This window comes from Leptopilina heterotoma, unplaced genomic scaffold (genome assembly GCF_015476425.1).
Source record: "Leptopilina heterotoma isolate Lh14 unplaced genomic scaffold, ASM1547642v1 Lhet_156, whole genome shotgun sequence".
NCBI classification, from domain to species: domain Eukaryota; kingdom Metazoa; phylum Arthropoda; class Insecta; order Hymenoptera; family Figitidae; genus Leptopilina; species Leptopilina heterotoma.
Genome location: NW_025110870.1, coordinates 481,864 through 501,475, shown reverse-complemented (window position 1 = coordinate 501,475; position 19,612 = coordinate 481,864). Strand labels below are relative to the sequence as shown.

Here is a 19,612-nt window from a genome sequence, read left to right as displayed (position 1 = left end):
TCTTTTGGTAAGCTGTTTTTGGTAATGATTCTACAATTAACAAGAAGGAAGATTGATATCTTCCTTCTTGTTAATTGTAGAATCATTACCAAAAACAGCTTACCAAAAGACGCTTTCTCAATAAATCGTATTTCCTTCTTATTAGGAGATAAAATTTATAACAGAACCTTCAAGGTTCTTTCTTAATATACTGTTTACCTAAATGAGTTACCTATGAAAATTGTCGCGCGTTTGTCTATATTCTATTTTTAATACGTTTATGGTTTTCGATGATATATTTAAGTGCTTCGTTTAGAAAAGTATGAAGTACGTAAAACAAGTAGCAGTAGAGCGCTTGGGTAGACATCACCGTTGATTAGGAGAGATAATTGGAACTAATGTATGGTTCAGTGTGCTAATTATTGACCTCTCCAAGACTTTGGCGAAATTGGTAATTACAGAGATAGGACGATAATTTGCAATGCCATTACCATCACTAGACTTAAACATGGAGACCACTTTAGTTATCTTTTAACTTTACGGAAAGTATACTGTTTTTGGGATTCTATTAAAAATCTCACATGAAATTCCTTCAACACTTGAGGCTTACACAATTCGGTTCGATTTATTTTGACCATGATATCTCCACTTCGTCGATATAAAAGTGAAATTGTCATCAAACGTCAATACTACTTTTCAATAACTCACTCAAATTACAAATTTCGTTAACACAAGACTAACTTCAAAAGATCTGACAAAATTTCAAACTATACAAAACAACGGTCGAACGTAGACCGAGAGTAACGTGCTCTTTTCAAAAATTTGGTAATACGACAATTGATCAAAATATTGACGCTTCTATCGATGCAAGGTCCCAGGGGCGAACTGTTGACCTTACAACCCTTACCCTTATTCTAGGATATTTAATACTTGAATTAACGTCAGAATCATTTTCCGGTCACAACTTATTCAAAAATTAATTAGGAATGATTATTTATTGGTTTACTTTTAATTGCAATTTGTTTGTTGGATGGTTCATGCAGGTATTGTAAATGAATAAATATGCACTAGGATACATTTAATACATATATTTTAAATGAGATCAACACGTTTTACATCAACATAATTTTACAAATAAAGAAAAGAGCAATTTGTACTCTTCTGTTAATGAATTATTTTTCAATATTCGTCAAAAAGTTTGCGCTTCATTGAATATTTCTATTTTGATTTTTGAAGTCTCCCATGATGACAATATTTTTGTTTTACTATTAAGGTATTTGATGTGAAGTTGACTCGTATCTAGTAAAACCCACCTGTCACCGGTCATTCAAAACATGTACACAAATGGAATGTCAATTGCACGTCAATTTATTTCATGACTCATTGTCAGTAATACAATGAAATCAATAATGATTAAATTAAATTATAAATTTCTTTTTTCTTCTACATCTTCTTGAGTTGTATTTTACACTACTACACTGCAGAATAGTAAAATTACTGAAAGGTACTTTTTATTCTTATCCATGAGAAATTATTTCAAGAAGGATAATGCGACAAGCTTAGTTGATCTATAACGCAATATTTGCGCTTGGTTTTTATAAAAATAGATTTAGTCGATACTAAATAATCAGAAAAGTTGAAAATGTAGTTTTGATATAAGGAGAAAATTCTATCGAACACGTAAATGTGCAATGAATGGGTCATAGTATGAGGATATACTAACATTATTTGCAATGTATGATGGCAGGATAAGATCTTATTGAGCCTTACGACATTACTCGATAGCAAAAAGAATGAGAAAAAAAGAGAGAGTGAGTACTCCTTTACGAGAAATCCAGCAAAGAGGAAAGAAGAAAAATAAGATAAAAAGTGTCGAGCGTAGCTCCGGAGTATAAGAACCAAAGATAAATTACACGGTTCTCTAGGTGAGAAGCCTACTATTTTTTTATTATATTTTCCTTCGTTTCTTTCTTTCTTTCTATTTCTATACGCTTACCTTTTTACAGTCATTTTTCTTGAGGCCTTCAGAAAATTGATTCCTGAAAATAGTCTCTAAAAAATATTCCATAAAAATCTTTATTAAAAATGCATTTGTACGAGAAATATTCTTTTAGAACACTTGACATTTATAAATAAATAAAGCAATCAAATCTTTTACTATATTCTTTTTTGATTCAATGAACTCGCAATAAATATATTAGATTTGGCTCTCAGTCGATTTTTCTGTAACTTTATAAATTTGTAGTTTTTGTCGTTTTAAAAAACATTTCTCTTCGGCAATAAAGTGATAAAGTTGCAGAAAAATAGACTGAGAGACAAATCTAATGTATTTTCAATCTTTATCAATAACTGCAAATCCATACCTATGGGAATTACTGCGTTAAACATAAATCTTAAAATGGAGATATCGTTTCATACTAACATAGTCGTTATAAACTTACTTATATTTTATATAATAAAAGAAAATTCAGATGTTTATAACAATAGCGATATGTTAACGTAGAAAACATTAAAAACATTTTTAGAAATTCAATTTTAAATTGTCTTAATTTATTTAACGGTAGTTTTTGTAAATTTATGATTTGTATTAATTGAGTTGTTCTATATGCGAAATTCAAAAAGTTTTTGTTTTATAATTTTTAGCTTGGCAATATAATAAATATGCTGATGAGGGCGATACACACGATTTCCGAAACGTTAAACTTATGTAAACTTTATTTTCATTTTTGACTAGCTGAATCTTTCCCTTCTTAAGGATTTTCTACAATTCTATTATGTCACAAAAAATAATTTAAACAAAATATATTTTTTTTATTGTCCATATTCGTGGTATTATCCAGTCTTATTTACAGAGTTGAAGGCTCTGAAGTAAGGGTACAGATTGTGACAACCAAGTTAAGATTTAATTTATAGGACAATTTCCTTAGTTCGCCGTAGAACTGACTCGGGACTTGCTCCGAGGAAGATCGACGACAACTCTCTTCTTCTTTTCTCTCCTTCATTTATACCTGGTGCAAGCAGGCGGTATCTCAGGTACAACTGGGGCTGCTAACTTGCACTATTTCCTAGAGAGAGCTGTACTCAAGACGCAGGTACAACTGTGCAGTAGTAACACCCCTCGTTATTCCGTCGCTCCTTTCTCGTCCATTGTGAACCAACCCTGTGATGAAGAAGCACAACTCGAACTCCACAGAGTTGATGCACTAGGCAGATTCTTCGACCCAAGGTACAACTTGGGGGAAGATGAAGCTTGAACAGAGATTTAATTATTTCGGTATATTTTCCTATTGGATAAGAGGGTCAGCGAGCGTACAGGCACGTATTGACACGATTTCTCCCTAGTGAAATATTGCGAAATCGTCTCCCCTAGAGTGCACTATCTACGTAACCGTCCAATATGAAAATCGGGAAGTAAATTCATGACTAGCTTCGGGAATAATTAAATCTAGTAACGCGTAACTCGTTAGTAAAATAACGTAATGTAATGTAAAACTCGGTAATTATGTAATGAGTGAAACGATCAATAGTGAAACGGTAAACTAATATGAGTCACTATTCTTGGATAATAAAATAGTGAACGATATTTTATTATTAGTATTTCTACGATTTATTTGTTAATATAAATTTATTTTGTTTATGTTATTTTGTTATTCTTTTATTTGTTATTAAAATATACTTTCTTATGAAGGTTTAATTAATACCTTATTATTGACTACACCTTACTCTAAATCATAGTATAAAACGGTTTATCTGTTTTGATAAATATTTTAAGACTAATTTGCTAAATTTAACTAAACTAAGTACCCGGACTCCATCCGGCGAGCTATTCTTTTGGCAATTAAAAATCACGATCATTACAACTCTTTACATAAATTATGGATGTTCTAAAAATCTGGTCTGATCGAGAGTAATCCTTCTGAATCAGGAAGTATATTGTTAATTTATAGGAAGTTGATAACAAAGGAAGTATTAAATTGCACTTAATTTACTAATTGTTCACAGACTTAAGTTCTTGATTTGATGAAGATTCTTAGAATAAACTCTTTAGCTGAAAAGATTGTCACAGACCACTATTTGTCAGTTATTTACGGATTGGTTCTTGTTAATCCTTTAGAGTTCACAGGGTTTATAATTAAATACAATTAATTTAAGCACGTCGCGGTGATGGGACACTTCTGTAAGAAAATAAAAAAAGTAAAAATAAAATCCTATCTTTTATTGAAATGAATTGAAAGGAATAATTAACTTTGTAACAAAGTGTTTCGTTACTTACTCTGCCTAATCTGTCATGTGTAGGAAAAGCATATTCAAACTATAAGAGTCGTTGTCTGTCTCGTTTCTTGTCAAGTCTCTTGTACCTTTTGTTTCGTATCAGCGTGTGAGGAGTTGTGGTTTTCGTGAAATCTGAATTTGAATAATTTTGCGCATGATTAATTGTCAGCGTACGTCATATGGTCAGCGTCCCTTTTCTAGTCTCTTTCAGGTGCCATTCCATGGAGATAAGGAAGAAGGGTTCTTCCGAAAATTGCGAAGGAAAAGTAAGTAAACGACTTGATAATGAGGAAGCCTAAAGAGGACAATCAGATGGTTCGACACTTACTTGCGGGTTTCCGAGAAGTTGTGACGTGGTTTTGACGAGTGTCATAATCGAGGGATATTTTGAGAGTTTTATTAATTCTTGAACGGGATTTGATGCAAATGATTCGAATCGAATATTTCAATATATTGATTTAGATCATCAAAAATCTTTATGTCTCAACATTGACTTTTTGACGACATTCATTCTACATTGTTATTTACTTTTAACATTACGTGAAATAGTTAGTTTTTTCATTATAATTTATCATTTTGTCTATCTTCCTCAGGACTAATAAACAGTTTTTCTTAGGTTGGTAAATGGGATAACTTTTACCAAGACCCCAACTGTCTAGAAAATGCATTTCTAACATTATAATGCGTACTTGTCACATACTCATTTTTCCATTTTTCTCCGTAGTTCAGAACTTTTGACAAATGAGTTGTCGTTCTTATGCAACAAAAAGCAAAAGTACAAAGCTCATTTTTTTTTTAATTAAAAAAATATAATCGAAAATTTGTTATTCTAATGTTTTCATATTATGTAAATAAATCCAATAGCGTTATTACTATGACACGAACAAATATCTGAATTCAAATGACTTTCTTGAGTCTTAGGTTTATTGTCTATTAAAGTGGTTATATCTAAAGCTCAAAAAATGTAGTATAATTTATTTTTATTACAAATAGCAATTACTCATGAGCACAATTAAATTTTTAAATATTCTTCGTGGCATGAAAGAGGTATTAACCTCTAGTTGAATTTCTACGACACGAAATTTCACTTTCTATTAAATTAATTGATTTTATGATAATGTCGTCAACTTCGTGGTGAACTGCTCGAAGTTCTATTTGTTCAAGACCTTGTGTATTTGAAGCTTCAGATCCATTTCTCTCTGCTGAGAATCTATATTTGTATTTTCTATTGTTGATCGTTCTGTGCTTCCTTCACAATCTCATATTTCTTTCCAAGATCGTCAACTTCTTGAAAGACATCTAACTTTTCGTGAAAGTTAGCTATTCCCTTCTGTGCGCTCTACACTTCAGTCTGGGTTCTATGAACTCCTAAGGTTTGCGGCTCATATTTAATTAGAGTTTATCATTGAATTTACCAACTGTTTTAAGTAAACATCAATAAAATTTTAATTCAACTCTGAAACATTTAATTGAAATATTATTTGTCGCCTTTTACAAAGTGGAAAATTCGCCTACTAAAAAGAATTAAATATTCTGCATTATAGAGTTGCAATTTAAAAGGACTAGTGATTAAAAATATATTTAATTTGATTTAGAAAACTTGTAGTTTATCTATCTTTATCTTTCTAAAAATAGTCTATAAAAATTGTAAAAGATATTAAGGCGTTTCTGTTTTTATTGAAAATCTAATTCTATCTGATCTCATAAGTATTTTAAGACACGACCTTTTAACTTACAGCACTTCCTTCTATTCTTCCGAAAAGGAGTAATGCGAAATTTGATCTACACTTGAAACTCAGTGGGTTCTCAGTAGCTGTTACTTTTTCTCTTGATTGGATTTTTAAGTTCGTACTCCATTAAGTTGGGAGTAAAACTTTCAAATTTCCAAAGGTTCACCTTAAAGCGTTACCTTCAACCTTTAAATTCTTAATTTGACCAGCGTTCTATTTTACTTTTTTATAAAATTAATCTATTCGATTTTTATAACAATATCTGCTTTAGTAATTCTTGAAACAACAGTAAAGCGAGTGCACAACATTTACTTTGTCATAAGTACATTTACATGTACTTTACATATTCCATTTGCATAAAATTATCTCATTTAAGTTTCACTAAGTGCATATTTGCGAGAATATTCAGTTCAGCTCGAATCTTTCAATTTGTAGTATCTTTGGAATTATTTGCAATTTCAGACTTCTGTAAAGTATATAATTCAATTCAATTTTAAAAACGTATTTTTTATGTATTATTAAAAACTTTTCAAGTAATTATGACGCTATTGAAGAAACAATAGGAAGTCTTTCAATATTATTCTATTTCTTTAAGTTTGCATACAAAAAATTTGAGAGTTCAACTAATTATTTGGAGTGTTCGTTCTTAATATTTGAGAATTAACTATAGGACAACACTTTAAATGTTTCAACATATACCATTCACAGATGTTTAGTTCATATCTCCTAGAGGGATGTTTAACTTATCTCAGAGGGAAAAGTTAATCCTCTTGGGTAATCATTTACTTATCTATGCGACTGATAAATATATCTGGCAACGTAACTTTAAAATGAAATGTAATATTGTAAATTTCCAGTAATTAATATTATTTAATCAATCATTAAGTAATTAATTAATTAAAGTATTAAGTGAACTGTTTTAAAATAAAAATTTATTTATATTTTTGTTATTGATGACTGAATTATTTATTTATAAAACAGATAAGTAAAATCTTCATAAAAGGATCGACAATTTTTTGTAATAGATCTTGACATACATAATTATATGTAAAAACTTTTATTCTATTAAAAACGTACAAGGACCTTTAAGTTATAGAATAAACGGAAGGAATAAACAAGGAGATTTCTATCATGCAACGAAAAATTATTTTAGAAGGATTCTTAAACTATCAAGATAGTAAAACGAATTTTTTATTTTTCATCTCCTTAATTTTAAACCTGCTGTTTCTCCCGTGTGAAACATGAGATTTTGAAACCTATTTAAACAATATCTTTTAAATAGATAACATTTTTTGCGAAATTTAATATACTTTCTATTGCTATAAATATAAAGTCTCTATCTAAATTTAAGCGTAGAATTAATCGGGAGCGAGCAAGCTATATGAAACAGCAAACTGAACTCATCAATTTGAACGTAGAATCGTAAAACTTTGCGATCGATGAAATTGTGAGAAGTTATTTTATAGGGTAAACAATAAAAAGAAGTTCATGTTAATTAAGTTATCCTATTGAAATGGTTTTCGGTTCTAAATTTACTTCCTCATTGTTTGTTACATATATATTGACATTATGCTAGAACATATAATTCATTCAGGAGAAATAAAAGTCAATCCCTCAAAACTTCGGCCCTAAGTATTCTTATTAAGAATAAACATCATTTACTTTAAGTACTTTTTTTAAGTTAAAAATAATTTTCATCCATCTTAACAAACTCCATCTTTTTTAACTATAAATTCCAAAATTATGGTCACAAGAACAATAACTATTTGACCATCGAAGTGGATACAAAATGTTGAATTTTCATTTACTATTTTTATGGCAATAGTTTAAAGTAAAGGTACTAAGAATTAAGTAACTTTTATTTTTCCCACCGCAATTGTCTAAAAATAAATAAATTTTTCAATAACAGTTCAATTTCAGCTCACGTTTTATGGCATCGAATAAAAAGTTAGAAATTGTATTAGCACCTTTATTGAAATGACTTTCGATAAAAAAAACACATGCAACTATTTTTGTTTTCACCGAACGTGTAGATTTTTAGAACATTTAAAGAAATTATAGATATTTGCAATTCTGATGGTGTTATGAAAATATAAATTTGATTTTTCCAGAGCATAATGAGATGCACTATTTCGTATTATCATACAATGATCATATATCACTTTTTAATTCTTCAGTTAATCGTAAATTACGATTATTATGCATATTTCGTTTATCCCCATGTGTCAGAGTGTTTGAAATTTTTTCGATAAACGACTTCTTTATCAATCTATTTACCAAAAGGTATTTAGATTTATAATCTCTAGCAGATTCCAAAAAATTATTGACTAGTGTGTTTATTATACATAACTTAAAAACACTCAGATACAAAGCTTATTTATTTCATTTTACGGGCAGTGACCATTCATATGTTACTGAATATTTATTTAAAAGAAAAAATAGTGTAACGTTAGTTTTAAATTTGGTGAAGACACGACAAATTAAGTTACCTCATTGTTATTTTAAAGATGCTATAAATAAATTGAATTTAATGAAGATAACAGAAAATATTGACGAAGTAAATTAAGTTTATTTCTTCTTCCTCTCTAAATGGTTGATAAAGTAGAAGAAGAGACATTACTTTGCTAAAAAAAACACTGTATCTGGCACTTTAGATAAGTTTCTCAAGCTCTTGTGGAAAAGTTGCTGACATAGGTTTATGGTATAAATGGTGTGGGGGTGTCCTACAGCTTCGCTGATACTATAATAGGTTCTCCTCTTCTGTAGACGATGCGTAACCCGCTCTCTCCTTTCGATAATCTATCTTTCATCACAGTTTTTGGTTTCTTTTTAATTGGCGTGATTACATTGGCCTAATTAGGCAGTCCAGGGAACGCGCTCAATTTAGTTAGTCCAGAAGTCACCACCAAATCAACTACGCGTCTTCTTCGTGTCAGTCCATCAATCGCCACTAAGTTAACTAGTTGTGTACTGTCATCGAATTTGTTCTTCGACTCCAGTGCAGAAAATCTTTTCAAGTGCCCAAGTGCCTTCTTCGAGTCTCGTCCCAGTCAAATTCATTCAAGGAGATAATTTCTACTGCGAGGCACATTTCTATTTTCCTAAGGACTGCATTACTTCGACATCAACGTCAAATCAATAATTCGGTCACTCCTAGACTGAGGGGTATTTTATCTAATTTACATCGACAGCTGGACTTTCAGAATTTTCTTAATTGTTTTATTAATTTTCTTAATTTACCTTTTACTTTTGCTGGCCCCAAAACAATTTGAGGGAAATCTACTGCATTCTCTGTTTCCACTAGACAAAGTCATTTCCTCGACCTCACACTGAAGGAGGTATCGTTTGTTGGGTCTACGACTCTAAGAATAATTTTAAAAGCTAAGTAACTAATACTTTTAAATTTTGACCCTATTTAAATTCTCGATTGATTACACAAATTTCTTATTTTGTTTCATTGTCCCTGAAGACATCTGGATCTACTATTTCTCTCTGATTCTAATTGTAAAGGATTCGAATAAAAACTTTAATAATTTAATTTTAATTTAACAGTTACTCTTTCTTAAAACCTGTCCCTTAATATCAGATCCTTCTGCTCTGTGAATAAATCAGATTTGAATCAACGATGCCGGACAATTTAAAAATATACAATTAAGGATATGTTGGTTTCGTTCTGAGACATAACACCACTATTTGGCATATTAGAAAATATTAAATTCGGTTTACAATTTACCTGTTTCTATTTCTTTGACACAATCTGATAAAATATGTTCAGGAAGATCAGATATTTTGTTACTTAATGTTGTTTTCCAGTCTTCATATCCTGGACCTCAACATCCAAAGAATTTATGTGATCCATTGCATTAAAAACTGAACTTTCATTGTTAGTTAAACGTTGGAAAACATAATCTAAAGTTGTTTGTATTGAAATTATCTGTAAAGATATTTTTTTAAATTGATCCGATAACATTAACAATAGATCGTCCTTTATAGTTACAACAGCTTCAGTTGGTCAAAATGATCTAGATAAACAACACTTTTTCTTCTTGTGACAATTAGGATGATAGGGCAAGATATACTTTTACAACGAACAATTTCTTTTCTTATTTCGGCACCACAAACACGACAAATATAAATAAAATTATTTACTGTTTGCAGATAATCAAATATTGATTCTGATATAGATCAAAATTAGTCATTGTAAATAATTTTTTTATTCTTAAAAATTACAAAAACATACTTGAAAGTCTATGATTTGTATCTTTCTTACCAGTGTAAACTTTTCATGATAAATATTTTCACGGATGCAGAAAAATATTTGAGGAAGAATTCATGCACAAGCTATAATTTCTATTTTGGCAGTTTTGTGAGATGAAAATCTTTCTTACTTTCAGTTAAGTGGAGCTACATTTCTTCTTTGGTAAAACGATACTGTCACGAGTAAATTTATTGGATCGCGTGCTTGACTAGACTTCAGTTGAGGTCGACACAACGATATTAACATGGCTATTGTTGTGCATCCTGGATCGAGCATTCGAGAGTTATCTCTTGTACTCTGCCTTTGATTCTCAAACAATTAACAATAGCTTTAAATATTTTCTGTCCTCCAATTTCATTCATTACACTTACTCGCTTCAACAAATATATAAACTCACTCAACTGAAAGTTAATCAAATAAATTTCTCACAATTTTTTTTTATTGCTTCTTCCTGTATATTGAAGAATAATAAACAACAGGTTGCGTGTTCCAAGACTGATAATAATTTTCACGTTATTTCTCTTTTCAGCTATTCACTTTTCATATTACTCTCGTATTACAGTTTATGAATTAACTGCTCGTTTTCCTGGATATGAGATTTATTTGATTGACATTAAATTATTATCTAGCAGACATATATTCATCTAACGACTTTCATTTAACGACTTTTCAAAATCAAAATTAATGTTCTTCGTACTCAGATTAGTAATTATACTGGAAACAAGATTAATATTATCAGATTTCCAAAATGTATATGAAAATTTACATATCAAAAATGTTTTAATTTTTTTTTAAGCTTGACAGTTGCAGGTTTCCAGAGTCATGGAAATTCAAATTACATGTCCGATGTAATAATTTTGAAACATCAACTTGTACTTTATTAAAATTATATCATTAAATATCTATCTAGCACCCGTAAAAATAATTTTCTGTTTTTAATCAAGAGACTTTTTTTTATTCAATTTCTGCAAATGCTGTAACTATTACATAATATTTATTTTAAGACCTTTCTCTTAACACAAAATTGATTATTTCACCAAACTGTGATGAATGAATCTAAATAAAAATATTTAATGTATATAAAGAATTATCTATTTTACTCTGTTGGAAATTAAATTGCAAATGTAAAAGTCTGTTTTCACTAATTCGTACTGGCTAAAAGTTTTTTAAATGGTCTCTGCAATGTTTTTAAAGCATTCTGTTGTTTCTGTAACAAGTGTGTTAACCTTATTGCATGACAGCGTAAGGAAAAAGTTTTTTTTTAGTAAATTGTTCACGAATCACAATTGCAAACCTTTTTACATTGAATAGGATGTATGTTACTATTAAATAAGTTATTTTATTAGTTTAATATTTAGTTAATTATGTTATATAATACCGTTTAGAAATTACAGTCATTCAAAAGATGGATGGCCACCTTGGGGCTCCTTACCTTATGTTTTACAGATTTATAATCTAAAGGCAGACATAGAGTTAAAAGAAAAGGAAATTCAAATTAATGAAAGAATTAATTTTCGATATTAATTAAATTGTTTCGATGTTGTATGGATCTTCTTAGACCAATGAAAGTCTATGCAATTGACTTTGATGTTAGTTGTTGAATTATCATATATCTTGAATATTTCTTGGTCATTAAATTTGATAACAGTTGGTAATTGCAACTAATCCAATATTGGATACAATCAGAATAGTTCAACATCAATCAGGTTAATCTAGTGAATTGAAGCAATTAGAATTTATTGAATTAGACGATTTGGGGTTGTTGAGAAACTACGTAGACCTCTTATTTGGAAATTTTAACCCCTCTTCCCTATATTACACATTGTTACAAATATTGGCGTCATTTTTTCTCTTATCGTAATCAATAGCCTGACCTCCTTCCCCTCAAAATGTTGCGTGATTTATGAACAACCCCTTTTATCAAAGTTTTCTTTAAATTTCCGAATGTCTCCGACTCGAACGAGTTTACATATTAAGATGAATAGAATTTTAGTTACTAGAAATTTTATATGAATAAACATATTTTGATATAAATAAAGTGAATTATAAAGTAAATTCTATTCTCACTCAGCGCGACTGTGTTCTAGTTACAATTCATTTGTATTTAAATTTAAACATTTTTTAATGTATTTATGAAAAGTTATTGATTTTTGCATAATTATAAAATAAATCGCAACTTTTAATGCAACTGGTTGCATTAACCTTGAATTTTAGTATTATATATTATTAAAACTGAAAAAAAAATTTTTTGACCATTTTTTAAATTTTATTTTTTAAAAAAATTTAATTTTTTCAGGCTTACCACAGGTCAGGGAAATCAGGGAATTCAGGAAAAAGTCAGGGAAAGTAAAATTTGTCAGGGAAAAGTCAGGGATTTTTATTTAAGTAACTGGCAAAAATTGAATTTCGGAGAAGTTACAAATGATTGCAGAAATTCAATTATTTTCAAAAGTAATAAAATTCTTCGCAAAAATTCAATTATGTTCAAAAATTAAAAAAAATTCTCGTCAAAATTCAATTATTTTCAAAAATTTTAATAAAATTCTTTGCAAAATTTCAATTATTTTCAAAAAATTTTTCTCAATTCAATGATTTTCAATATCTACAGTTTTCATAAAATTTTTCAAAAGAGTTCAATTATTTAAAAAAAAAATGTTGATAAAATTCTAAGCAAACTTTGCAATAATTCAATTATTTTCATAAATAATAACATTTTTTTACAAAAATTCAATTATTTTCATGAATAATAAAATTCATCATAGAATTTCAATTATTTTTAATACAATTTTAATTGAATTCCTCGAAAAATTTAATTATTCTTGAAAATTTTATTAAAATTTTTCGAAAAAAATCAAATTTGTTGATAAAATTCTTTATAATAATTTAGTTTCGAAAAACATTCATTTATTCAATAAATTATTTATTTTTGTATTTAAATAATTGAATTCTTGTAGAATTTTCCAATAAAAATTGATTTGAAAATGAATATTAGTTAAAATTTTAGATAATAATTGAATATTAAAAGCATTATACCTAGTATGAATTTTTAAAAATACATAATTGAATTCTTTCGAAGAATTTTAACAAAATTTTTGAAAATAGTCAAATTTTCGAAGAATTTACTTAAAATTGTATTAAAAATAATTGAAATCGTGTGAAGAATTTTATTAATTTATGAAAGTAATTGAATTCTTGCAATGAATTTTTTCAAATTTTTTTTTAAATAATTGAAATAATGTAAAGAATCTTATTAGTTATGAAAATAATTGAATTCCTGCATCGAATTTTATTCCTTTTTTTTAAATAATTTAATTCTTTTGAGAACTTTTATTAAAAAAGTAGATTGTGAAAATATTTGAATTTCAACGAAGAATTTCATTATATTCGTGAAATGTAAATTCTTACAAAAAAATTAAGAGAATAATTCTATTTTTATAGGAATTTACTTTAAATTGTATTATAAATAATTGAAATCCTCAGAAAAATTTTATAATTTATGAAAATAATGGAATTCTTACAACGAATTTTATAAATTTTTTTTAAATAATTGAATTCATGTGAAAAATTGTATTATTTATGAAAATAATGGAATTCTTACAACGAATTTTATCAATTTTTTTTTAAATAATTGAATTCATGTGGAAAATTTTATTACTTGTAAAAATAATTGAATTTATGCAACGAATTTTCTTACATTTTATTTAAATAATTATATTCTTTTGAAAACTTGTATTAAAAATGTAAATTTTGAAAATTTATGAATTTCAGCGAAGAATTCCATTATTTGTGAAATGTACATAATTTAATTCTCGCAAAAAATGTTTGAAGATAATTTTATTTTTCGAGAAATTTATTTAAAATTGTATTAAAAATAATTGAAACCATGTGAAGAATTTTATTATAATTTTTGTTAATAATTTAATTTTTTTTTTTGAAAAATTTTATGGAAATTAAAATTTTTATAAAACATGAAGATATCAATTACTCCGAGTCGACTATAATATTCTTATAAGTTGTTTAATTTTAAAAATGTTTGAATTTGAATGTTTTGAAGAATTTTAATTCCTATGGAAAAATAATAATTAAATACTTATTTAAAAATTTAGTTATTGATGTTTGCGAATAATTTTACAATTTAAGAAATTCGTAAGTAAATGTAATAGAATGTTTTTTTTTGAGTATCTAATAATTTTTAGAGTGAATCGCAGAATATTCTTTAGGGTGAGGGAAAAAGTCTGTCTGGAAATCAGGGAAAAATAAAATTAAATATTTGTGGCAACTCTGAATTTTTTAAAATCTATACGATTGATTGTTCAGAATCGTAAGAAAAGCCTATAAAAAATTCGGCAATAAAAAATAATAATAAATGTGGAAGTAGTTGAATTTTTTAAGTATTACTACAGTAAAATTTGAACCAACAAAAAAACCTTGAAAATTTCCTAGAAACCTTGAAAAAACCGGGAAATAGACGAGTTTTGGTGGCCACCCTGATATTTCCATTCATGTATTAAAAGTATTGGTAATAATTTTACAATCAGTATTATTAAAACTATTCACTAAAAAATGTTAAAAAAAGATGTCGCATTTGTAAAAATTTACTCAAAATCACAAAAAGTTTTATAGCAATTTTACTTTCCACAAAAATTATAGTTGTGGTGCAAGACATTAAAGTTGCATAAAATAAAAAAAACTTTTATTGCTGTTTTCGACATTATTATGAGTTTGTATATAATATAAAAGAAATATGTGAACCTTGATAAAAGTGGAAGTGCCTGTCATATAGAAAAGTAAGGGTGTTCCGTTTTGATCCCTACATTTATGTAGGGGAGTGTGTCTAGATATGAGACGGATTATGTTTTTGACCCAGAAATTGTAAATGGGTAAACGAAATTGTAAATATAATATACCGTTCGAAAAGTAACTTAAATACACAGCTTTTATTCAAAGAAAGTATAGTGTTCAGATGGACTCAAAAAAAGTTATAATCAATTTTCCCAGCAGATCGCTTTTATCAACAACAAAAAATGTGTCCAGTTGTGAGACACTTATTAAAAATTGCTAAAATTTTAATATTGAACTGATTGAAGAATTTATTTATTTGTCAACAGGAGGAGGAATGTCGACAATCATTGGATCCAAAATACGCCCATCTTTCTGATGATCTTCACGTGGAGATTGCGGCTTTAGCCCCGCCAGCCGAGGCACACGCTCGCATCGCATTTGCTCTGGCGGAGGTTCGCAAGTATCTTATACCGGACAATAATGACAACATCCGTCAGGAGCAGATGCGCGAAATGGAAATGACTTTAGGTGATGACGGTACGCCAGTCATGAGACCTCCCGCTAGCATCCTAAGAGTATCAGTGAGGCCTCCACCTCCGGGTATGCCACCGCGGTCTGCACGACGTAAGTGACATCCTACTTATGTAAAACAAGACATTTTTCACTACCTCAATCTTTTTTTCCTTCTTTTTTCTCTTTTTCTCTTTTCAGAAGATATATATTATCCGTTTGAGGATAATGTATTCTCAAATGGCCTTTCAAAGCCACTTTAACCTTATATCTAAAAAGAAGCATGAATACTTCCTAAAATAAAATTCACAGTAATAAAAACAAATGTGAAAAACTTTTACGCTTCACTTGTTTCTAATTTTTTATTTAATTTTGCATTATTGAAACTAACAGTAAGAATTTTTTAAATAATAATCATAATAATAGGATTAAAAATTATTACTTTATAATAACTTCTCTTTTGTGCCCATGGGCTGCAAAAAGTATGTATGTAGGCTAATTGTTTATAATATTATTTATTTATTTATTTAAGAAACAAATTTATTTATTACAACAAAGATCTTTTTTGAAAAATTATGTAATACACATTCTCAAAGTAGTTTTTCACGTAGAATCGAATGTCGCTATCAGTTTTTTTTATAAAAATCAATTTTTCTTCATTTGTTTATAACAAATTGTTTAAACAAAATTTTTAACGACAAATATTATTACTGGAGCCCATTCCAGGATCCCAATATTAACTTTTTTGATATCTGCGTTCCTATACCCATGGCAGCCTTCGCACTCATCTACTAAAACCTACTATTTACTACTTTTTTACATTATGCTACTATCTGGGTACTTTTTTTATATTTTAGCCACTAAAAGCTGGTGGATTCCACGTCAGTTCAACACACTTATTTTCATGACTTGTTGGGATTTGGCTGTAATTTTGTAAATTCATTACTTTTATAGTGATAAACAACTCCACCAAATATTTTTTCAAAATTTTGAAAATTACCAAAAATATGGCATTTTCAAAATTTTTGTCTTTTTTTTGAAAGTGCTATAACTTTGGTTCTAATTAACCGATTTTGGATTTTAAAAAAAGGATTTCTTTGGTTTTAAGTATATTTTAAGTTAAAATTAATATAAAAAAAAATTCAAAAATTTTTTTTTTTGAAATTTTGAAAAATTAAAAATCCGTTTTTGAAAAAATATCATCTTCGATTTTTTTTTAAATTTTACTAAATGTTAGGGCAAATGTGCTTTACATGTCCTGTAAATTTCATCTTGGGATCTCAAAGGGATTCGGAGTAAAAAAATAAAACGTAGCCACAATTTACGAACATATGGGGCAAAATTCCTCAACTGCCCAGGTAAAACAATGAATTTTCTCTAAACTTTGCTAAAATGTTACTATTATTAGTAGAAGTGTAAATATTAATTTTTTTTAATTTGATAAAATATTTGTTGAGTTATGGAGTTTCAAAATTTTGATTTTTTTGAAAATATCTTTTTTTCGATTTAATATATTGATAAGTAAAATTAATCAAATTTAAAGTATGAATAGTGATTCTTAAAGGGGGTTTCACGGGCTATGAGCTGGTGATCTTTTTTCTATGAGCCATGTAAAAATCAGAGTGGGACCATGAGAATTTTTGAGGAAAATAATAATTTATCATTATTTTACATAGAAAATGATGATTTATAATTAATTTCTTCAAAAAGTTCCATGGTCCCACTCTGATTTTTACATGGCTCATATGAAAAAAGGTAAGCTTTCGATTGGGATAGGTTACAAAAAAATCAAAAACACCAATTTGAAATACAGTAGAACTTGGTTAATATTGAATTGTAATTACTTTAACTAACAGTATTCTGTTGTATACTTTTGTAAGTACGTTTGTACAAAAGGGACTTTTTGTGCCCGTTTATGAAATAAATAAAATAAAATACGATTCTGTAGGGACCGCACTAAGAATGCGTCTTATGCGGGAAAACGTATTATGTGGAATATAAAATTTATGTCTTTATTTGCCGGGACCACCATAAATGAGCGTCTTAAGCGGTAAATCGTATTAAACGGGATCGTTTTAACCGGGTTCTACTGTATATTGAAATTAAGAATTTGACCTTGAATTTCAAGGTCAAATTGACAGAAAACAACTTTTTTTTCATCACCAGCTTATAACCCGTGAAAACCCCTTTAAAAATCACTATTCATACTTTAAATTTCATTAATTTTACTTATCAATATATTAAATCGAAAAAAAGATATTTTCAAAAAAATCAAAATTTTGAAACTCCATAACTCAAAAAATATTTTATCAAATTTAAAAAAAATAATATTTACACTTCTACTAATAGTAGTAACATTTTAGCAAAGTTTAGAGAAAATTCATTTTTTTACCTGGGCAGTTGCGGAATTTTGCCCCATATGTGAGGCATTTTACGTGAAATGTCCTAAGTTGAAATTTCAACTTCTTGAAAAAAATTGAAACTCGAGGAATTTGTTGTTCTATCAAGTAGAAATGTGACCCAAAAAATATTTTTGATTTTTTCGAAAAATTGGAGGGGGTAGAGGGGGATCAATTTGACCAATTTTGCCAACATCGGCTACTTTGTGAATTTTTTCTGAACATACTTGTAATGGGAACAATTTTTTAGAATATGTTTCTGAAAGGTTTTTTCGTCCTCTTTCCAATGGTGTATTTTATTTTTTAATATTTTAAAAATTTACCCTAATTTTTGATGATTTATATTTAATTTTCAATTACCCAAAAATCGGTCCGTTTTTTTTAAAAATAAATTATCGCAAACGAAAGCTGAGGTTACAGCCAAATCCCAACAAGTCATGAAAATAAGTGTGTTGAACTGACGTGGAATCCACCAGCTACTATTTCTGTATTTTTGAGAATTTCCACTACTTTAAATTCGCTAATACTAGAAATCAAAAAACTATTCTCAAAAATTATAATAAAATTCTTTAATGCGATTCAATTATTTTCAAAAAATATTCGAAACTCAGTTATTTTTAATATTTAGTATTTTCATAAAATTTTGTAAAAGAATTCAATTATTTAAAAAAGGATTGATAAAATTCATCCGAAATTAATTTATTTTCATAAATAATAAAATTTTCACTGGAATTCAATTAATTTAGAATATCACTTTTAAAAACATTTTTTAAAATTCAATTATTTTACAAAAATTTTTATATAATTCTTCAAAATAATTGAATTACTTTCACTAATAATAACATTTTTCATGGAAATTCAATTTTTAAAACAAATTTTTGATAAAACATTAAGCAAGAATTCAATTATTTTCATAAATAATAACTTTCTTCGGAAGAATCCAATTTTTAATTCAACTTCACGACAGAATTGAATTTTTTTCTTAATTCGTTATAAAAATTTTCAAAGGAATTCAATTATTTTCTAAAATTTTAATAAATCATTTAAAACAAAAAATCAATTATTTCCAAAAAAATATTGGAATTTTTCACATGAATTTCAATTATTTTCAAATATTTTAATCAAATTGTTCCAAAGAAATTAATTATTTCGGATACAATTTTAATTAAATTTTTTTGAAATAATTCTATTATTCTTTTAGATTTTAAAAAAATTCTTCCCAAGAATTTAATTATTTACATAAATAATTCTTTGAAAGAATATAATTAAATGTCCATAATTAACAAAATTATTCCCTAAAATTCAATTATTTTGAGGCTTTTTAATAAAATTCATTGCGAAATTCAATTATTTTCGTAAATAAGATTATTCATAACAAGAATTCAATTATTTTTTAAAGTAATAAATTTCTTTTTGGAAATTCAATTGTTTTAAAAAATTCTAATAATATCGTTCGCAAGAATTCAATTATTTTCACAAATAAAAAAATGCTATACAGAATTTCAATTATTTTAAATAAAATTTAATAAAATTCGTTGCAATAATTCAATAATTTTCATAAATAATAAAATTCTTCTCAGAAATTCAATTATTTTTGAAAAATTTAATAAAATTCTTTGCAACTATTCAATTATTTTCATAAATAATAAAATTCATCGCAGGATTTCAATTATTTTTAATAC

General features: G+C 27.6%; 1 protein-coding gene across 3 annotated transcripts in view; it reads left to right on the top strand.

The window, feature by feature from the left end:
• The window catches only part of LOC122498647 (KH domain-containing, RNA-binding, signal transduction-associated protein 2-like), a 434,337-nt gene that overhangs the window by 369,925 nt on the left and 44,800 nt on the right, over positions 1-19,612 (top strand). For all 3 annotated transcript variants that reach the window (XR_006301248.1, XM_043606486.1, XM_043606485.1), the window contains exon 4: positions 15,348-15,645. Coding sequence is in view for 2 of the 3 variants with exons in the window: in XM_043606486.1 (XP_043462421.1) it covers positions 15,348-15,645 (298 nt within the window). In the remaining variant the exon portion in view is untranslated. The remainder of the gene's footprint in view (positions 1-15,347; positions 15,646-19,612) is intronic.